The 23082-nt window shown below is 30.4% G+C and overlaps 2 protein-coding genes across 5 annotated transcripts; both read left to right on the top strand.

The window, feature by feature from the left end:
- The first annotated feature begins 10721 nt into the window (after positions 1 to 10721).
- On the top strand, positions 10722 to 17787 carry LOC108340482 (diacylglycerol kinase 1). Of its 4 annotated transcripts, none has more exons than XM_017577897.2 (13): positions 10722 to 11014; positions 12042 to 12249; positions 12367 to 12489; positions 12622 to 12750; positions 13243 to 13328; positions 14088 to 14211; positions 14709 to 14757; positions 14966 to 15048; positions 15590 to 15654; positions 15780 to 15851; positions 16058 to 16145; positions 16264 to 16380; positions 17250 to 17787. In XM_017577897.2, exons 2-13 carry the CDS (start codon positions 12055 to 12057, stop codon positions 17571 to 17573), a joined length of 1455 nt encoding a protein of 484 aa, XP_017433386.1. In that variant the 5' UTR covers positions 10722 to 11014; positions 12042 to 12054; the 3' UTR covers positions 17574 to 17787. The 4 variants fall into 4 exon arrangements, with proteins under 4 accessions (XP_017433386.1, XP_017433388.1, XP_052734482.1 ...); XM_017577899.2 differs by having other exon boundaries at positions 10722 to 11019; XM_052878522.1 differs by lacking the exon at positions 10722 to 11014 and adding an exon at positions 11060 to 11345.
- A 2411-nt stretch (positions 17788 to 20198) lies between these two features.
- On the top strand, positions 20199 to 22584 carry LOC108340483 (chlorophyll a-b binding protein 13, chloroplastic). The gene is made up of 3 exons (XM_017577901.2): positions 20199 to 20484; positions 20870 to 21031; positions 21971 to 22584. Exons 1-3 carry the CDS (start codon positions 20344 to 20346, stop codon positions 22478 to 22480), a joined length of 813 nt encoding a protein of 270 aa, XP_017433390.1. The 5' UTR covers positions 20199 to 20343; the 3' UTR covers positions 22481 to 22584.
- Positions 22585 to 23082: the final 498 nt, after the last annotated feature.

Genomic DNA, 23082 nt, shown 5'->3' with positions numbered 1-23082 from the left:
CATGAATGTGTTCAATGCAAGCAAACTAGAGGGAAATTTTAGAGTTTTGTGCCTCAAAGGACCTTAAAAAGATTAAAGATTATATACTCAGATGTATGTGGACCCATACAAACTGAAACTCCAGGAGGTAGCAATTACTTTGTGCTTTTCATTGATGATTGGACTAGAAAAGCATAGGCTTATCTTATCAAAAGAAAGAGTGAAGTCCTGAGGTGTTTAAAAGGTTTAAAACCTTGGTTGAAAGGCAGAGTGACAAGAAGCTAAAAGTTTTAAGAACGGATGGAGGGGATGAGTACATCTCAGCATAATTCAAGACCTATTGTGAAAAGGAAGGAATAATGCATGAGCCGACTCCTCCTTACACACCAAAACATAATGGCACGATAGAAAGGAAGAACCGCACCATAATGAATATGGTAAGGTGCATGCTAAAAAGCAAGGAGCTACCATAGTTTTTATGGGGGGAAGCAGTGTTGACTACAACATATATTTTGAACAAAACGCCCACTAAAAGATTGAAGAATATTACCCCAGAGGAATCCTGGAGTAAAGTCAAGCCAAATGTGGAGCATTTGAGAGTATTTGGCTCTGTCTGCTTCAAGTATGTGCCAGACCAGTTGAAGAGAAAACTGGATGATAAAGGAGTGCCACGGATTTTGGTTGGCTATCATCCAACTAGTGGATATAAGCTGTACAATCCAAAAACTGGACAAGCTACTGTCAGTAGAGATGTGATTGTTGATGAGGAAAGCATGTGGGATTGGAAGACTATGTAGAGAAAGAGTATAACTCTTCAATTGGAAAATGAAACTTCAAGAGATGAATGTGATCCAATGGAAGGGAAGTCTCCTGAGCAAGAAAGGAATCAGAGAAGATCATTTAGAACATCACAGTTACCTTCACATTTGAAGGACTATGATTTGTTATATGATGCTGCAGTAACTTCAGAGGGAAACCTGGTCCGTTATGCTCTTGCTGTTGAAGATAAACCCGTGACATTTGAGCAAGCAACAACAAATGATAAGTGGGTGAAAGTTATTAAGGAGGAGATTGACTCCATAGAGAAAAATCATACTTGGGAGTTGACTGAGCTGCCTGCTGATAAAAATCCGATTGGTCTGAAATGGGTTTACAAAACTAAGGTAAATCCACAAGGAGAGGTTGTGAGATATAAGGCAAGGCTGGTTGCAAAGGGTTTTTTTACAAAAGGCTGGAATAGACTATGATGAGGTTTATGCACCTGTGGCTAGGATGGAAACGGTAAGACTTGTGATGGCTTTAGCAAATCAGTTTGGCTGGTCATTACATCAATTGGATGTGAAGTCAGCTTTTCTGAATGGAAGATTAGAAGAAAAAGTGTATGTGGTGCAGCCCCTGGTTTTGAAGTTGAAGTTCAGTAGGGACTTGTACATAGATTGAAGAAAGCCATGTATGGGCTAAAACAGGCCCCGAGAGCCTGGAATAAGAGGATAGATCAATTCATGGACAACATTTGTTTTGAGAAGTGTGTGTCAAAACATGGTGTCTATGTGCAAGTCAACAAAAGAGAAGGGAGAGTTGAAAGACTAATAGTATGTCTATATGTAGATGACATGCTAATTACTAGAAGCAATGAGAAGTTGATTCCGAATTTCAAACTGCACATGCTGAGTGAGTTTGAAATGAGTGATTTAAGCAAACTAAATTACTTCCTTGGCATAAAATTTGTTGAAATAGAGAAGGGCATGGTAATGCATCAGTCACGCTATGCTAAGGAGATGATAAAGAAGACTGAGATGCAGAATTGCAATGCTGCAAATACCCTTGCAGAAGTGGGCTTAAGACAAGAAACTGATCCAGAAGAGGAGGTTGTTGATGCTACCTTCTATCGTAGCATGGTAGGAATTTTAAGATACTTGTGCAACACAAGGCTATATGTGAATTTTAGTGTTGGTCTTGTGAGCTGGTACATGCAAAATCCTAGAATATCACACTTGAATGTTGTGAAATGCATTCTAAGATACATACAGGGCACACACGGCTATGGCATTCTGTTTCCAAGAAGAAAAGGAGGTATGGAAGTGAGAATACTTATTCTGATGCGAGTACAAAGATAAAAGTGATAGGAAAAGCACAGGAGGGTACTTGTTCTTCCTTGGAGACTCCCTTATATGGAGTTCAACCAAGGAACCAGTGGTGGCTTTAAGCTCTTGTGAAGCAGAATATATTGCAGATTGTGAGACAACGTGTCAGGCTATGTGGTTGAAATTTGTGATAGAGGGGTTGAAGATAGAACTAACCGAAAAGATACAATTGTGTATTGATAACAAATCTGCAATAGATTTGGCCAAACACCCTGCTTCTTATGGAAGAAGCAAGCATATAGAAATAAGGTTCCACTATATCCGTGAGCAGGTGAAGGATGAAATGTTGGAGTTGTGCCACTACAGATCAAAAATGCAACTGGCTGACATTCTAACTAAAACTCTTAAATTTGAGAGATTTAAAAGCATCATGAAGCTGATTGGGGTTGTTGGAAAAATCTAATTTTTGGCTTAGGAAGGTGTATTAGAATATGTTTAAATTGTACAGGTGTTAAGCCAAAAATACGGGAAGAGCTAATTCGTTTTAACAGCTATCTATTATCGGTTTTGATGTTGTTTTCTTTTGTGCACTCTGATCAAAGTTTCTAATCCTTATAAATAAGGGTGATATTCTGCTTTAATTTTTGATTCGATAACAATAATAATATACAGATACAAATTTACATTCAGTAAAATTATGTTACCTTTCTTCTCTCTTTTGCCCAATCCTTTATAACCAACATATATGGGTCACAGACAACATTCATGTTTAACATACTAGTTTTTCTACAGAGTTGAAAATGATATCGTTATTGTGAGAATTATCAAAAGCCGTTTCTATTGAGAATTTTCATATTAATAGGATATGTTCATATTTATTGGTAATATTTCATTTTTATTATTGGAAATCAGGATGGAGATACGTATATAAATATCTATCTCGTTTTTATACATATTTCAATATTCATTCTCGTCTTCTTTCTTGTTTAAATTATTAAAATACATATTCTTAATTTAGTAAAGAGTTTTAGAATTAGAGTATAGTAAAAGAAAAAGTGTACGAGAGAATTATGTATTTTTTATTAAATAGTATGTATATTTATAGAATTTTTATGTACTATCTTTAATATGATAAAAACATATGGTATTAATAAAATAACAAATTATTTATATATATATATATATATAATAATTAGTAGAATAATCACAATAAATAATATCATATCTTACTTCATATACCAAATAATCTCTAAATATATGATATTAAAGAATACCATGCATAATCAAACTACTGGAATTTGAATATTAAATATACAGTTAATATATGAATATTTGTATTAATAAATATATCTCAAAATTATTTTAGATCAATAAAATTGAATATGATATTTTGGATTGCATCACTTAGTATATTTTGTAGGTTGTGTATGTATAATATTCGTAATTTATTAGTTATTCTAATATAAATATATATATATATATATATATATATATATATATATATATATATATATATATATATATATATATATATGATGATAAAATGTTCAAAATTTGAGAATAGATTTAAATGACTAAGTCAAATAAATTTATTGTTTCGATGATAAAATATTTGTTTTTAATAAAAAATTTTAATTTAATAATGACTTCATAGACTTATTTCTCTTTAAATAATGAAAAAACCTATAAATAATGGCTTTATAGACTATTTCCTCATGTTCTTAAATTGAAACCCTAATTTTATACATATGCATAAAAGTATATAACAATTTTGCTTGATCTTCTTTATACTTTATTAACGTGATGCATATGTTTTTCACGCACCACCTTCTTTCTAGTATCGTGTCTGCGTAGGAAACCCTAAAACAGTCCATAATTAGCCTCCATTCATTTCTAAAACAAGAGTTTATAGCAGTCAATATTGAGAATCCTATGTTCAAAAAACATTAAATCCTTCGTATATATCTCTTATACTTATTTGACTTATTCTTTTTCAAATGTTAGTCACTTTATCTACGAGCAGATAGTGATCATTATCCTGAATTGTTAATTATTTTATGGCACACAACAATATAATGAAGAAAAACATATTATTGTCTCATATTTAATACAGCTTAATAAGGTTTGAGCCATGTTTTCTTTACCATATTTAAAGTTAATTACACACTTTTTCTCATCATTATTTTAACGATTTTATTATTTAAGTTTTTCATATTTTTCATGTATTTTATTGATATATTAAATGTATAATGATCTTCTGACATGTTACAAATAAAATCAAAACCATATATCACTTTACAATAATTACTAATAGAACTACCATTTTTCAAGATGAGAGCAAATAAAAAATTATAATAAAAAAGAAAACGAATGTAAAATATAGACACTAACACATAATGAGTTTTCTATAATGGTTTAAAATAGTCTTCCAACAATGGTTTTTGAATCAACATAGATTACATTAATGTTAAAGGTTCACAAAAATGATAACAATTAAATTAATTATCGTTAAAAATTTAAAATGACGACGATTATTTTTGAATCATTGTTAAAAGTCATAAAAAATTATTGATGACAAATGATTGATGGACTTTGGGGTGTTAAAATAGTTGAGATGTCATAATGATGTCTAACATGACCTTATTTGAAACTTTATGAAAGTTATGTAAAATATCCTCCCTAATAAATTGTATGTGGAAATTATTATGTATAGTCTAGTGTTAAACTCCATTTTCACATGAGAAACACTCCTCATGTCATTTGTTGAAGATGATGTTTTATACAACTTTCATAAAGTTTAGGATGAAATAATTTATAATTTAGTTTAAGAACGAAATACAATTTTTTATAATAGTTTGGAGATAAAAAAAACATATTTAACTCTTTTATTTATTTATTCAGTGGATCGTATTTGAATGTTTATTATAAGTGTAAAATAAATATCAGTATGTAGAGTTGATTGATTAGTGATTTTGTTGAAGTAAATTATATTGTATGGAAAATATTATTAAGAATAATGAAGGGGGAGTTGCCCCATCTTGATATAAATATATAGCTATAGCTTCTATGAGGTAGGAGAGAGTGATGATAGGTATATAATCTCTGAGTTTACTCAATATACTAGTCTTACAAAAGTTAAGTGAAATGTTTATGCTTTCTTTGAGCCATTAGGGTTGAGTTGTGAGGACTCTTTTGTGATTATTAAGTCATAAGGGTGGTGTTATGATATATGTTTTGATTTTTGTTATACTAGATGAGTTGATTGAAGATGCATGATAATTGATGATTTTTGTGATAGTTTTTAATTGAGAAGGATTGTTATAAATTTACTAGGTTACCCCTTCATTTCTTTTGTGGTGTTTTGATACAATTTCCGATAATCATATATGTATTATATGTGAGCATACCATTAGATAAATGTTCTTATAAAGACTTTTAAAGAATAATAGGATTGCAAAACTAATTTATGTCATAATATAAATATGCATTATATTGTAAAAATGTAAAATATAATGTGTATACAGAAAGTTAGACTTTCATGTATAAACTAAATAAAACTATTTGTCATTGTTTATGTAGTTGTATATTATTTGTAGTTACGGTTGTTACATATAACATGTTGATAATATGCTATTTTCTTATAATTGCTTTGATGGATTGAAAAGAAAAATATAAATTGAAGTAAAAGTTAAATATAAGTAATTCATTTTTTTCTTATTTTATATTAATTAATTTATATTACTTTTCAATATCTTGTTGTTAATTTGTCTTTTATGTTGACTTTATGTTAATATAATATGTGAATTTATGTTAATATAAAATGATATTGCATTAATGTGAAACAAATAATAACTTTTATTACTTTAATAAAAATGTGTTAGATAATAAAGATTGTTTTACCAATTGTAAAAATATAATTATTTTTTTATCGGTGTAAGGTAACACATAGAGAACGACCATCTCATTATTTAATACATTTTTAAAAAAATAATAAAAGTCATTCTTTCTTTTATATTAATCACATGTCATTTTTAAATTAATCATAAAACTTCACATTTCTTAATTCGTAAACACAAATAAATAAAATGAGAGTCTCATCCCATCTTAAACTTAATTGAAAAACATAAAAATTTTAAATAATTAATATACTAAAAATATTTAATAAAAACTTAATAAAAAAGTACTAAAATTTACTAGTTAAAACTTAATTAAACTTCTAAAAATATCAGAGGTTTTCTTGAATAATAAACGCATGCTGCAACTAACGTGTCAATATATTTTTAAATTAAATGAGAGACCACTAGGAGCATTTAGGGAAGGTGTCTAGCATGTGCAGCCATTGCAATCGCGTACAATTGAAACACGTGTGGACCTAACTCAAGATCTGCCTTAGAACTTTCCATTTTACAACGTTAAGTTATGACAAAAAAATATACGAATTGCAGAATAATATATAATCAGTATTGTACCGTACGACTAGACGGCTATAAATGGGAAGAGAATGGCACGACAAAGATGACCGGTCTTCGAAAAATGATAAACGGATCTTACGAAAATGGGGTAAATCATGATTAAGAGCAATGAGGAGTCGGATTAAGATATTGTTAATATTGGGTCACACTAAAATTAAAAAATACAGATGAAACGTAAGAGATAGTAATTGACATAAATTGTTCATTAATTATTGATTCAAAATTATGGATCGAACTATTTATTGACTTAAGTATCGGAACATCTTTAATAGATACATCTCCGAACGGTGAAGCGAAGAAGGAAATTCAAAAACCAGACCAAAATATTAGAAAGAAAATTATAAAGATGTTTGGAGTGAATCAACTTCACAACTGAAACAAATATTTTATAATATTTTTGAACTATTATTATTTACAAAATATGAAAATTTTAGTATTCATACATTTTTATCATCAAAACTGTTTCCTTTTGTTATACTGCAATTTTTATTAATAGGTGTTTATGGTGATACATGAATATGAGATGAAGAGATATATGTATATACACTTTTTGTAAGAAATTTTTTCTTTGTTGAACTATCATAGTGGTGTTTGTCATTTTGCATAGTATTTACTTTAAAGGTAGTTTTGTAGAATATGATTTTTTTAATTCAATGTATTTTAAATCTTAAGAAAAACACTTAAAAGAATACTTTTAAATTTGAAGGAATAGCAAAATAATATTTAAATTTAAGTGATTAAAAATGTTTTTATGTTTGAGAGACTAAAAATCTCTCTTTTTAAATTCTGAGATTAACATAAAATTTGATCCAAAATTTAAGGACAAAAGAAAAATATGTTAGCCAAAAATATTTTTAAATGTTTTTCTATATCATTATTTTACTTATGTGTGTTATTGATAGGCTAGGTGTAGTTATCCACATCAACATCCACAAGGAAAAAAAATCGTTTTTTAAAGTCAAGCAGTTAGAAAAGTAACTAAAAGAAAAAATAACTCAAATTTAATCTTTCAATTATGTTGGTATTTCTATTTTTAATATGAAAGGAAGAGTTTTCGTACACTTGTTATCCATAAATATTCGTATCTAGTACAGTATAAACATTATTTTAGCCTAGTGAAAAGACAGAAATTTTAAAAATAATAAAAGTAATAAAATTATTATTATTATTATTATTATTATTATTATTATTATTATTATTATAAAAGTAAATTTAAATCATTTTTAGTGTTTTAATAAAGCTTTTATTATAAATCATTATTTTAGTATAAAAAAAGTAGTTACATTAGACAAAAACGTTAAATCGAAGAAAAAACCAATTTAATTTAAAAAATTAACATTTAAAGAATAAAATTGATAAAATAATTATTTTGATTTAAGAAAATACTTAAGTTAATTTATTTTGAGCTAATTCGATAACTATTTTTCAAGAAGATTTAATGTCCATAATGAATTTCAAGTAAAATTTTATCTTGTTTCCATATTTTACACTATCATCACTTTCTGTAAAGATAGTCTATCACTATTGACAATTATCTTAGTTGTGTTGTCATGAGAATTTATTCTCTAAATCTTTCTTAGAAGTGTGTTCTTTTGACGCTCTGTATCTTTAATATTTTACTATAATATAACATTTTATTAAAAAAATTTGTGTAAACCAAAAATGTATGGATAATTTTAGATCAAAACATATTTTTGCTTTGACAACATCTGCATGTACATTCCACATGCTCTCTTTACACAAAATCATCACTTGTTTCCTATTCATACATAAATCCCAAACACAATATGAAAGTTATACCATCCAATGCGCCAAACTTTTATTGATATGGAAATTCAAAAATATAGTTTATCACATCTTGATGGAGATACAATAAAGCCAAAACGAGCTATTACGCCTAAATTTAAAATAATTTAACGGTCATTTACATACTTGAATCCATTATTTTGGACCTAAATGACACTATACTCAGATATTGATCTCATGTGTGCATATGAGTATGAGGTCCACAACAAAAGTTATTCAATTTCAATTTTGCTTAAGTGAAAGGATATATATTAATTCACGTGTAGATATTAATTCACGTGTAGCTAATGTTCAAACTTTTTGACAAATTTATCACATGACAATGTGTTAATATTTTAATTATAATTATGTGATTGTTCATTAAAAGAATTCTAGAATAATCAAGTATAAACCACAGTCTCATTTTATGTAATCGATTTATATTATATATTTGTGGCAAATGAAGGACAACAAGTCTATCTTAATAGAATTTGTTCTAGATTACCTTAGTATTATCATTACTCTTTCTTTGGTTTTCTTATATTTAGTTATGTATAATCCATCCAAATTTGACAAAGGTCTTCCAAAGTTGCAAGTGTATGACAAACACTTGATCACCTTCATTGTAGAGTGGTCAAAGAGAACACATGTAAGAAAATTTCCTTTGGCATAATTAGATTGAACCAAACCAACAAAAGCAAGAAGACAATATTCTTGCGAATTGAAAGTAATTGGATTGATCAGAACTATTCCCTACACCAAAAGATAACTGTGTTTTTTATTAAGTTTCTCACTTGTCACAATACAATAATACAAACTCATCATTGGTTCCCTCAATCATCAAGTAAAGAGATGTCGTTCTCATCCTATGCCATGAACATGATAAAACCTGGAAAAGCCTTTTGAAGAAGACAAAACTTTGATGAAGTTCTATAATGATAACTTACAAATTGGTTGGTCCAAAAAATATTATTATTATCAAATCCAAAATATATTATTATAGGCGCAAAATGGTCTAATTAGCATGAAATCCTAGTTTGAGATCTTAACGAGACATTAACACTCCTAAAATAAAGGAAGAATGATATTTATGATAATATAAACAAAATTTATACTATAATAAATCGAATCCAATTCTTATATAGGTTAATATATTGTTATATCTTAAATTAACCTCGTTTATAATTATTCTCTACATACAATCTCTACATACAAATAGACTCACAAGCTTATAAATATATTTGATCATAAGGAGTACACTCATTTAATTCAAATAATTTTTATTAATTTAAGCGTTAGAGTCCTTTAAACTTTCTCCCTTTTTTTTTTTGACAAAAACTCAAATACAAGTGAACAATCTCAAATACAAGTTGAGAACAAACTTTCATATCAACCTGACAAATTTATAGTAAAAACAATATTGCTGGTTGAAACATATATTTACTTTTCAAAATGTGAATCATATGCTCATAACTCAATAAGAAAACTATCCTATTTTAGATTATTAGGAGTTACACATGCAACAAAATCAATTTAATTTATTTTTAATTACCTTTAAAGTATCTTAATTTATTAAAAATTAATATTAAATCTAATTAATTTTATAAAATTAATTTATAAGATACAATTTGTATATATTTATGTACTATACATTATTTCTATATTACTATTTATTTATGATTTAAAAAAAATATAATATTAATATATATTGATTTTTCTTAGAAGTAACATTTACTTATGAAGATCAATAAGTACATAATGTGGTTTCAACCATAAAGATAATAATGACTTCAAAATAAGTAAAATAAATTAAACGATTAATTGAGAGAGGTAGGTAAGACTATGAACAGTGAAGAAAATTGAAAAAGTTATGCTTTGGAGACATATCTTTTCACTTAGGATAAGTGGGTTGTTGATATATATCATAGTTCTCGGCTTCACATGTAATTCCTACGTGAAAGTAGCTGTGGAATACAATAAATGTCTATACATACAGAAGGACTTTTATTATCATTAGAGTAGAAAAAGTGCTATAAACACTAAGAATACCTATTACACGATAAAAAGAAGGCTAATTTACAATTTGTGTTCAAATCTATATTTCTTAGTTTTCTTCATCAATTATAGAAATTATTTAGATTATTTATAATCTTTTATAATTAAAATTAAATATATTTTAGATTATTTTAAAAAATTGTGTATTATCCTTAAATAAATTAAATATCAACTCCATTTACTAATTTTAAAACCACGCTCAAGTTACCCCACTTTGTATAAAATGGAAAGAAAACAAAAGTAAAGAAAAATAGGAAATTTCCACGTAAGGCAGTTCCGTTGGAGCGTGGGCCCCACTTTCAACGACGAACTGAAACATCGATAAAGCCATCGAAACCGTAGCATGACGCGGCAAAACCTGCGAGTAACTTTTCATTGTTTGAAAGCCTTCATCTTCCTCTGTCACATTCAAACTTCACCTTTTCCTACATAAAGCTTCAACGTTTCGTTTCAAAACTACTTCAATCGTTCGCACCATTAATCGACCTTCACATATCTTCTCTACGCGCATTCCTTGGATTTTTTTCGAAGGAATCTACTCTTGCTTCGTAAGCTAAACAAACCAAACACTGTTTCTTCGGAACGCTCTCAGCATCTCGTTACAAAAGCAACTCGTCACGTTTATACGGTGCCGTTTCGGTAAGGTATCTTTTTTTTTTCTACTTTTCAAATATCTGCACACTGCTCACATACGTTACGTGATGCCTGTTTCGGGCGCAGGGCTCTGTTTGGAACTCCGAATAAATTAGCTTTTGTTTCGCTTTTGCGGAATCCGGTTCTGTGAAAAATTCAACTCGAAAACAGTTGGTTTTGTTAAAAGTTCTTTCTCTTTTGTTGTTTGTGTTTCGTTTGGTTAGCTTTGCTGCGTTCGCCGAAGTAAAAAACGCGTAGCAAACGACACGCGTAAGTCGTTTGAGGAAATGGTGGTGAGAAATTGCAAGCGTTCGGTTTCTCGTTTTCTCGTTAGGAGGTGGTGGTGGTAGATCGTCATTACCGTGTTGCTTTTGCTTTGTTTATTTTATTTTATTTTTTTAATTTTCAACGCTCTATGTTTTATTTATTTATTTTCTTACTTGCTTTTGATTTTTTAATTTCTCGAAAAACTTTGATGCAGCTGTGTTTTTGGATATTGATTTTCAATTAGAATTAGAATTTCACTTTCTTAATTCGTAAGGAAAATTAAGTCAAACTCTAGTTTTGATGGAAGAATATTTCGTTTTTGTTCCAATTTATATATTTTAGAATTTATGTTTGACTTATATTTTGTTGTGTGACCAAAATACGCAGTTTTGAAATGGCAATGGGTGATGGTAATTACTGTAGAAAGTCGAGGTAGTTTAGTAATTTGAATTACATACTGGTGGATCGTCATTACTGTTATTTTTGTTTTTAGTTTTTAAAGTTTTAAATTATTATCACTAGTTTCTTTTTATTCACTTGAAAATTTGGATGGAAAGAACTTTGATACAGCTCATAAGTTTATTTTGGTATTGTTTACGAATCAAAATTATAAACTAAGAGCAAAAGTTTTGCATTAACATCATAAATTGGGTGAAATTTCAATTATTAAAGAACGACAGTAAACCTAAAAGCACGGAATTACATGAAAGTTTTGTTGCATTTATATTGAATGTGATTTTTTTTCTTTTGGTCATACAATATGCAGCTGGGAAATATATATGGGAGACGGTAGTTATGATAGAACTTTGAGAGAGTTCTGTATTCCGGATTACATATTAGTGTCAGGATCTGAGGGAAAAAGTGTCTCGCCTGTACCTGCATGTCCTGTGATTGTTTTCATAAACTCCAAAAGTGGTGGCCAGCTTGGAGGGGAGCTTCTTGTTTCCTATAGCACACTTCTTAACAAAAACCAGGTAAACTGTTTTTTTCCTGATTTTGTCTTCTTTTTTTTTGCAATTATCCGAGTTGTTTTTTTTAAGGTGGGACAACATGTTTGATGGAAAGACAATTTAATTTAACTAATGTACCAGGTTTTTGATTTGGAAAAAAATGCTCCGGATAAGGTGCTGCAGAGGCTTTATGCTACTTTGGAAACGCTCAAGCACAATGGGGATGATTTTGCAGCTGAAATTCAGAATAGATTGAGAATAATTGTAAGATGATTGCCATGCTGTGATCTCTAATTCTGACGTACTTGTAGCAAGGAGGAAGATTGAAGTTGTTATAATGTAATTATCTGATGATCTTTGATTACTCTATGTTTCTAATGTATTCTGGAAAATCAGGTTGCAGGTGGAGATGGTACTGCTAGCTGGCTTCTTGGAGTTGTATCTGACCTTAAATTACCTCATCCGCCACCAATTGCAACTGTGCCATTGGGGACGGGAAATAATCTTCCCTTTGCATTTGGATGGGTATTTTTATTTAACTTTCTATTTAGTCTGCTGAACTCTGACTTCATGATTGCTTGAATCAGTTTTCGTTTTGTTTATGTTCTTATTGATAATGTGCATGTCGATCTCAATTCATGGAGTTTGACATTTCTTTGACTAGTTATAATCACAGATTAGTAGTAACTTTTGCTTACATTTTAACGGTCATTTTCTAGTGTGAATCTTATATGTCAAATTGCAATTCCAATTTTGAATTGCAACCCTAATTCTTGAGATGTGAATTGCAACGCTATGTCTTGTTGTTTGCTGGATTTTTTTTCTTGGACATTTTGCAATATACATCAATTGTCAATTTATTGCATGTGGGGTGTTCAATGATTTTTGATAGAAAATTAATAACTCAATACATTAAGGGCACCTTCCTTTTCAACCGGGGTCAATTGCAAGATTTTGTTCTTTGCATTAAAGAGTCCATGAGTTGTACAGGTGCTGAACATAATTTATTATTTACAGGGAAAGAAAAATCCAACAACGGATATTCAATCAGTGACGTCATTCCTAATGAATGTAAAAGCAGCAAAGGAAATGAAAATAGACAGGTATGTACTCCTTTTATTTGAATTTTCAAGTTTATTGAAACATCTCACGTGCATTTGCATAAATGTATGCTGTATTCAATATATCGTTGCTGAAAACATTCAGTGGAACTTTGCTGGAAACACAGTTGTCTAAAATGTTCTGGCTTCAGAAGTTGCATGAGCATTTGTAAGACTTGCGTCCGAGACCTGTGAGAGACAACTGTGTATTTTGATGATAGGCTTCAGAAGTTGCATGCTTTGATTAAATACTATTTTTGCATTTGTATAGTGTACGTTTTTTGTCTAATGTTAAAGAAATTTCCCTTCCTTGTCCTCCCTTATTTTACTATAGTATTATTTATTACCACTAAGGTTTCAAGATATGATGTACTTTAAAAGCAATGAACATAGGATTTGTTTTTTTTTTGCCTTCAGTAGCATTCATGATTTCTCTTAGAATAACAGAGGTCTAGACCGAAATTAGGCACGTTGTGCGGTCGGGGTATGTTTTTTATGGTACAATATATCATGTATTAGGTTTATTATTGATTTCTTTAGATTTTAACGATGTTAATTTTACATCCGTTAACCTTGTCGCCGCCTGATCAAATATATACCTGTGGTTTTCTCTTTGTTGCTAATGTGGAATTAGGATATTGGCTACTCTGTTTTCCTCTGCAGCCAGCATTTCCATGTAGGAGCTTGAAGCATGTGACATATTTACCATCTTCTGTTAGTTATTTTGCAACTGAATAATGTCTTACTGCTGATTTTGTACAGCTGGCATATTGTAATGAGAATGAAGGCTCCAAAAGAAGGTTCATGTGACCCTATTGCACCCCTTGAGCTGCCTCACGCTATGCATGCATTTCAGCGTGTCTCTTCAACAGATAAGCTAAACATGGTGAGTCATGTGTATTTTTTCCTTTTCATTGTTTGATGCCTGTACATATTTGTGCCGATAATTCTGTACTCATGGAGATGCCAACAAAGAGATCATGAATGAAATTAAAGATCCTTGTGAAGCCACAGAGTTATTAATCATTTGATGAAAAATAAGTTAATATTTACTATTATTAATTTCAGTTAGTTTCTTCTTTTTATCAAAAGATTAGGCAATTTCTGGTTCGTTCAGAGTCAAATATGACATCAAATTGTTATCCTTCATTTGGACGCTGCATAAAATGTATGTTATAGATGCATTAGAAGAGCTTACAATGGCAGGCCTATGACTTTAATGATTATCTTTGTAATCACATGAATATAAAAGTAGTAGAGAAGTGATCCAAAATCGAATCAGGCAATTGTAGTGCTAAGCTTTTATTTCTTTAGTTTTTCTTCTTTGCGAGTCCTTTATATTTTCATTTACATGCTTATCAGTGAATTGTTGTATGTTTACAGGACGGTTACCACACTTATCGTGGGGGATTTTGGAACTACTTTAGCATGGGTAAGAAAAGAAGACTTGTCTTTAAACTGTTTGGGTGGGTGTGGCAAGTACCTTTCTGTGTACATTGGGAAAAGGTTTTGAGCTGCGGAAGGGCAGAAGTTGCGTTACCACAGCATTGCTTCTGGGGCAAAATAAATTGAGTTTTAAAGCTTTTGTATCAGTGCAGCTAGAAAGTGAGCCCTAAAATTGTGTATGTGTTCTAATGTAGGAATGGATGCTCAAGTATCTTATGCATTTCATTCACAGAGGAAGTTGCATCCAGAAAAGTTTAAAAATCAGTTATATAATCAGGTACCAAATTGCTCAATATAACATATGATATGTATTGGAGCGATACATGGTTTTCAACTTTTCATTTTTGCTTCCATTTCATTATCCATATAGTTATACTAGATATTTGAATCTTATTGTTATCCAAGCTCAATATGGTTTTCTGATAAATACAAAATAGGTATAGAGGGTGGTAGTAAATTTTCAGCGAATAAACTCGAAATCTAATAGATTTTTGCTTGACATGCTTTTTCCAAATTAGCCGAGCATTTATATGATAGACAGGACGAATAGTATGCATCTGAAATTACTTAAGATGTTCAACTATTAATCTCTTCAACTGCAGTCTAGTTTGAAAGTCCTGGATATTCATTCAAGTGAAATTTCAATTATAAAGTAACTGAAAAATTTATGGAGGTCTTAGAAACGTATTACTTATCATTTAATCAAATCAATAATAGATTTTGAAGCTTTATCAGATATGTTTGGCATAAGTTAGGGGTGAACTTCGTACTATTGCCAATAATTTGCCCTCTCATCAAGCCTTTCTTCTGTTAACCAGAGTGCCTATCTGAAGCTTGGCTGTTCACACGGATGCTTCTTTTCTTCTCGGTTTCAATCTTCACGGTTAGTTACTAAAGAGGCACCAAGTTTATCTTCGTTGTCTTTTTGTTTTCTGAATTATGTGGTGCTGGGTTTACAATTTATCTCACTATGGGAGCCTAATTCAGAATTATTAAATTCTGACACAGGAATATAGGTCAGCTGGCAAAGGTCAAAATAATGAAAAAAGGTCATTGGGAAGATCTCCACATACCTCGCAGGTGACGCTCTATGAAGACTCATTTCTTTTACATATTGAGCATTTTGTTTCTAGAAAATAAAAACATTATTATTTAAGGCATGTCTGGAAAAAAGCATCAACATAAGATGTAAGAATAATGCTCAAGAAGAAAGTGAACAAGACCTGTAACCTTGGTATAACTTTATGAATCTTCATACTTATTCAAACGTTTAATTTCATATACAGCATTCGGTCAATTGTTTGCCTGAACTTGCCCAGCTTTTCTGGTGGACTCAATCCTTGGGGAAAACCAAATAGGAAGAAATCAATTTATGTAAGTGCCAAATTTCATCATGTCTTTTCCTCAGGTGCCAAATATTTATTACATACTTGTTAAGAACTTGGACATATTTATTACATTTGAGGATTCTGATAAAATAATTTTGCCTCAGAGGGACCTGACTCTTCCCTATGTGGATGATGGCCTATTTGAGGTAGTTGGTTTTAGAGATGCCTGGCATGGTCTTGTTTTGCTTGCACCAAATGGACACGGGACTCGTTTGGCACAGGTAAGGACGCGTTGGTTTTATAATCATACCAGCTGTTATTACTTTTTTTCTTTTCTTGATATATAATATATATGATGTTACTTTTATTTCACTAGGTCTTGTTGGTTTCATGTTTAGAAAAATTACTTTAATAAAAATAGTAAAATACGTTAACAAAGTTATGTGTCTATTAACTTATTTAATGTTTTAATTATAAAATATTAAAATGAATATTCTCACTATTAATTGCTAAAATACCACCTGTGTAATTAATAGTAAATATACAAAGTAAAACAGAAAACAGAATTACTTGATTTGATAAAATGATTTCATTTACCTACAAAATTTTGTATGCGAAATAATGAAAACAACTTTTGGACTCCGTTATTTCGTTTTTTTAAAGCTTGTTTGAAAACAAAAGGTAAAGTAGAAATGATGTGACATTTTTATTAATTAAAGTGAGTAATTGAAAACATTTTATTAAATCAAACATATCTAATTTTTTGAGTTCAAATACTCTTTTGGATTTTTTTGTCCTATTTCTCTATTGATGTTTTCATAATACAGTGATCTTAATATATTAAAAGTTCTTTTAATCTTCTTTTGAAGACATACAAAACTTTGTAGAAAATCCAAACTCAAATTCTCTTTTTTGTAATGGAAAACAAAGTGAAAAATACTTTGTAATGGAAAACAAAAACAAAAATAGAAAATATTTTTCCCTTCCAAATAGAGTTGTTTTTACAATTCCAATTTAATTTAAACAAAAGTTAATTATTTCTATTGAGCAGACAGTGATTTATACAACAGAACAAGCGATTTAAGTTATCCTTTCTACCCCTTCCTTTGTTTGGTCAAACTTATGTTTGTATGCTGCTCTCACCACACAGACAAGCAGAATCCGATTTGAGTTTCACAAGGGTGCAGCTGACTGCACATTCATGAGAATTGACGGAGAGCCATGGAAACAACCCCTCCCAAAAGATGATGACACAGTCGTTGTTGAGATATCACACCATGGTCAAGTTAGCATGCTTGCCACTCAATTGTGCCGTTCTAAAAGTATGTATGATCCCTCCTCACCTTCCGTTGACCGGGAAGAAGATGATAGCACTGATGAAGAACTAGAAGAAGATTGCGAAGAACGCCGCAAATTTGGTGCAGCTGATACATTCAAATACCCTGATGGAATTCATATATCTCAAGTAAGTTAGTGTACAGAAAGGAATAGCCATGAGTACATAGTAGCATTGTTTTCTGGTGTTGGTCAATTTTTCCTTACTCTTTCTTATAAAATTACTGTTGTACATCTCATGGTAAATAGTAATGTTTGAGGGTTTCCTTTCTAACCAAGATTAGGTGTATGTATGACAAAATCTATTCTTTGATTTCAATGGCAATTTTGGAGATATTGTTGTTTCATGTGTACTACATTCCTATTTCTTGGGGGAAAACTCTTCAAACAAAATATGGCACTAATCTATGAATCGATTCTTTTTAAAACTTTTGGTTTATTATTAGATTTTTTTGAAAATCTTTCTTCTAACACTTGATGAAAGGGTATGTTTTCTCACAATCAAATAAACAAGAAGATAACACTAGGGATATTGAGATTACAAGATATTTTTTCATATTGATTTGAATCTTCTTGATTCTAATTATTCAATATAGTAAAATATGTATAAGATTAATCTTTCTTACTAAGAAAATAAGCCTAAAGTAATGTATTTATAATAATGAGAATATAAACTAAAGTCCAAATTTTAAATGAATATATAAAAATAATATAATTAATATATGGACTATATTTTCCTAATTAATAAAACACAATATCTCTAACACTCTTCTTCATGTTGATGTATATAAATTTTATATATCAAACTTGTTATAAATATAATCAATTATTGGTATTCATAAATATTTAGTAAAAATATTTGCTAACTAATAATTTGAGTTAACAAACTTAGTTTTACTGTTTTCTTCAGATACAATCTTCTTTTAAATGAAATGACAATCAATCTCATTTTGATCAAATAGGTATGGACTAGATACATATCAATTTAGTAGACGAACATATATTTCATTAGGAACATATTCTATATTGTCATGATTAATGAAAATTTAGACATATACAATACATAATTTAATCAATTATCTTAAGAAATAATCGATCATTATTTATGAAAACACATATCGAAGAAAATGTAATTTATTATTGCTTCAGTTACATGATTATTAGTTCAAACATTTAAAATTTATTTGTAAAAGATAGTCAATTAAGTTTTAATTGTCTTAATAGATTAACTATTCAAGTGAAAAACATTTTCAGCCAACTAAAAAAGTAATCAATTATGATAAAATCTACTTCATTAATAGCACAACCAAACATTCTTAAAAATAGAATCAATCAGCATCTAAAGAGATAATCGTATGAAATAATTTGTTCTGTCTAATCATAATCAAATAATATTAACTCTTGTTTAAGTTAATATAACTCAGATGGTATATTGATTTCATGTCGATATACGCAATAAGAGTATAATATGAATCTATATGACCGATTTGCAATAATGATTACTCAAGATAGAAATTATACCAAAATTCTAGGAATGTGAAAAATTTTATCAAACAAATAAAAACCCAAATAAAAAAAATGGACTATTCGATAGAACAATTTACCTTCAAGTAAACTAATAAAGTTGCCAACTCCTCACATAATAGAGAAAGAATTTAGAGATGCATAAAAATAAAACACTCACTCCAAATTTAATTATTATCGATTAAAACTTATTTAGAACTTTTTCTCTTTCATAACGTTGAATCTGTTCTTGAAAGGTGAAAAACGGGATTTAAAATTTAAATGGAAGCGGAGAAAACTGCAGAGAGAAAATAAAATGAAAATTTTAAAGACGTTTACGGCATAAGAAAGAAGAAAAGAAATTGAAAGAAAAAACATGATGGAATGGGACAATGGGCCAAGGCCCGTGGACTTCACATTTTGAGTGTTTCTCCCTGAATTTTTTTTTTCACTTTTATCTATGTATCTTTACATTCCAAAAACATCTTTCTTTAACAAATTTCAAAAATTCACTAAATTTTTTAAAAACAATTCAATAAATTTCGAAATCCATGAAAAATAAAGAAATGTAGAATTTTTTTGAAATATAAAAATAGTTTTAGAATATTTAGAAAATACAGAAATAGTTTTAGAATATTTAGAAAATGTGGGAATGCAAGAAGAAATGTAGGGTGGCATAAGGAGAAACACTCGTACATTTTATGTTTGTCTAGTTTATGTATTTTAAAAATATAAAATAGCTGTTTCTTTAACAAACAAATATTGACAGCTTCTAAGCTATGCATGAAAAGAAAGTATTTATTTCTAAAACATTATTTTTAAAGTTGTTTATGTTTTGTTATTATATTTTCATATCACAAGTGCTAAAGGGAAAATTCATCTAAACATGTCATCTGTGATTTCGTATATAGAAAGTTTAAGATCAATTTTGATGGAAACACAAATAATTGGTATTGCAATATTCATTTAAGCTATATTATTAGCAAGCTCGTTCGTGTAGAAAGCGACGGAAGATTTGAATATTCTCGACAGCATATCTCTAACATATTAATAAAGAAAATACATTTTCCAAATATTCATGCAGAAATAAGAAAAGTCTTTTTTTCAATATTATTAAGCAAAAGATAAAATGTGGATAGAAAGATGAGTTGGAGATTCTACAAATCTTTCGAAGCTTTCTCATTGGTTGCTCCAAACAACACAGTCCCCACCACAAACATGCGATGACATTGTTGTCTTCCTAACCACTCATGTCCCTCAGATTTTCTTTCCCTACACACAATGCTTCATGCACACATCCTCTTCCTAGTTTCTACCATCTTCTCTTGAACCATTCTCCTAGTCTTCTTCTATTTAAGCAAGTTAAAGGTTTCAACTTTCAGCTGAAAAAAAAGTACTTGGAAGCCATGGCAGCAACATTAATGGCAGCAGCCTCTGCAAGCACTGGCACTGTCCTTAAACCAACCCCTTTCCTTGGCCAAAGTAGGGCAACCAATGCCAACCCTCTTAGAGATGTTGTCTCCATGGGACCTGGGAAATACATCATGGTACTTTCCAAAACACACACACACATATATATATATATATATATATATATATATATATATATATATATATATATATATATATATATATATATATATATATGTTGTAGATGTTTTTTTTACTAAGAGTTCATTACCAAGTTGTAATGTTAGATTTGTTAATTTATCTAGATGTAACTTCAATAGCTATCACCGTGTCAGTCAACAGTATACTATTTACAGTTTAGAAGAATTTTCTTAACAAGTTATAATTTATATTTGTTTAGATATTCTGGTATGAAACTATGACCTTCTAGCATAGTTGTTAGAAGAAAAGGAGGACCTTTTCATATGTTTTCTTACTGGTTTTGGCTCATATGTAGTGTTATCTGTGTTGATGAGTGAGCAGGGAAATGAATTGTGGTATGGTCCAGACAGAGTGAAATACTTGGGACCCTTTTCGGCTCAGACTCCCTCTTATTTGACTGGAGAATTCCCAGGGGACTATGGATGGGACACTGCTGGATTGTCTGCTGATCCTGAAGCATTTGCCAAGAACAGGGCTCTTGAGGTCAGTCATTTTGCTTACACTGCTATGAAAACATTTCAGTTCTTCATATATAGGATCAAATTTCATAAGGTTTCATGTCAGCACAAACAAAACCATTCATCAAGTTTCTTTAACATGAAAAATATTTGCTTTTCCTGACACAACATTGTTGGCTCTAACTGGTTTTTCATCTAAACAAAGAACCAATATCAGTAATGTTCCTTCATAAACATCTAGTTCTAGTATCCCTCCACACCATAAATTGCTCTCTGCAATAAAAGTCATCTTTCTTTAATGGCTTTTCTAATTTGCTTTAGATATAAATTCATTTGTATTATACTTCCTGTAGTCTTTTTACAAGTTTTTATTTTGGTCTTGGTCCTGTGTTTCAGAAGTTTGGTTTTCCAGTCCCTATAATCTTTTTAGACCCTATCCTCATACACATATTTTGTTTTTCATCACACAGCAAGACTAATTCTTTAACAAAGGAGAACTCGAGATTCAAAAATATCATGTTTGGTAATCTGTTGAGAAGTAAGAAATTACATTGCAGATGTGAAAACTGTAACTGTTAGCTTCTTAAACTCACATCCGAAATGTGAAAAAATCACATCCAAGATTTGAAACCAAACATGGTCTAATAGTACAGGAATCAAACCAGAATTGAGAAAACTACAGCATTCCCAAATTCTGGATTGGACCAATACTTTCACACACAACAAATTTTTACACTCATTTGATACTATTCTTCACCACCCTTCACTCTTTCTTTTTATTTACAAACATAAAAGTTCATTTTTTTACATGACTATTTACCCCTATCATCAATGTCAAATGTCAAATGAATGTTTTCCGAGTATCAAAGAATTTTTTACTTTTGAATCGAACCCTTTTGTTTCATGAAGAAATGATTAAAGGCATGCCATGTTGAGACATACTGAAATTGTTATATGAAACAAGGTGATCCATGGGCGTTGGGCTATGCTTGGAGCACTAGGATGCATCACCCCAGAAGTGCTTGAGAAGTGGCTGAAAGTGGACTTCAAGGAGCCAGTTTGGTTCAAAGCAGGAGCTCAAATATTCTCAGAAGGTGGCCTAGACTATCTGGGGAACCCTAACCTTGTGCATGCACAAAGCATCTTGGCCGTGCTAGGGTTCCAAGTTGTGCTTATGGGTCTTGTTGAAGGATTTCGCATCAATGGTCTTCCTGGTGTGGGAGAGGGCAATGATCTCTACCCTGGTGGCCAATACTTTGACCCTCTTGGCCTTGCTGATGACCCTGTCACTTTTGCTGAGCTCAAGGTTAAGGAGATCAAGAATGGAAGGTTGGCCATGTTCTCCATGTTTGGATTCTTTGTGCAAGCCATTGTCACTGGGAAAGGACCACTTGAGAACCTTTTGGATCACCTTGACAACCCTGTGGCTAACAATGCTTGGGTCTATGCCACCAAGTTTGTGCCTGGCTCTTAGATTGCTTTTTCCTTTCCTTCCTTTCTATGAATGCCATCATATGGAAATTTCCTTGTAGATTAACTGTCACTGTGTTTATCAGATTAGTAGACATTTTCAAACAACGTACAATAGTGTAATCATTTCTTTAACACAAGCAAAGTACATTTAATCATTTTCAAAAATTCAACATATTTAAAGACCAAAGAACAACTAAGAAATATATTAATCAAACAATATCATGTTCACTCGGATATTATGCAGGAACATTCTTGATATTTTTACATTCTTTTGCTCCACCCCTGCAACAAAATGTCCAAACTAGGTCCCAACACAAATTTGGATACTCTAGAGTTAATGGCATACCTCTTGCTTTTGAGAATCCATGCATAGCTTCCCTTAGACACACCAACTTTGCTTAAAAACTACTGTATGTTCTCTTGTCATACAATAGAAGCAACAGGTTACTTGTGAGGTGTATGATAGCTTTTTGAAATTTTTAACTTTTGTTTCTTTGGATGCAACAAACCCAACACCTTTTTTATCATTCATTTATCGGTAGAATCTAGGATGACATTTAGGTTATATTTTCCAATATTTAATCTTGCAACTTCACATTGAAG

Source organism: Vigna angularis, chromosome 5, assembly GCF_016808095.1.
Source record: "Vigna angularis cultivar LongXiaoDou No.4 chromosome 5, ASM1680809v1, whole genome shotgun sequence".
Taxonomy (NCBI): domain Eukaryota; kingdom Viridiplantae; phylum Streptophyta; class Magnoliopsida; order Fabales; family Fabaceae; genus Vigna; species Vigna angularis.
This window is presented reverse-complemented; position numbering and strand designations above follow the sequence as displayed.

Excerpts from the sequence above, each read along its gene's own strand:
- LOC108340482 (XM_052878522.1), top strand. The coding sequence starts at position 11,296 with ATGGTGGTGAGAAATTGCAAGCGTTCGGTTTCTCGTTTTCTCGTTAGG. Across the intron at positions 12,751-13,242 it reads TTCCCTTTGCATTTGGATGG|GGAAAGAAAAATCCAACAAC; the intron begins GTATTTTTATTT and ends TATTATTTACAG. Across the intron at positions 16,381-17,249 it reads ACGGGACTCGTTTGGCACAG|ACAAGCAGAATCCGATTTGA; the intron begins GTAAGGACGCGT and ends CTCACCACACAG.
- LOC108340483 (XM_017577901.2), top strand. The coding sequence starts at position 20,344 with ATGGCAGCAACATTAATGGCAGCAGCCTCTGCAAGCACTGGCACTGTC. Across the intron at positions 20,485-20,869 it reads GACCTGGGAAATACATCATG|GGAAATGAATTGTGGTATGG; the intron begins GTACTTTCCAAA and ends ATGAGTGAGCAG. Across the intron at positions 21,032-21,970 it reads CCAAGAACAGGGCTCTTGAG|GTGATCCATGGGCGTTGGGC; the intron begins GTCAGTCATTTT and ends ATATGAAACAAG.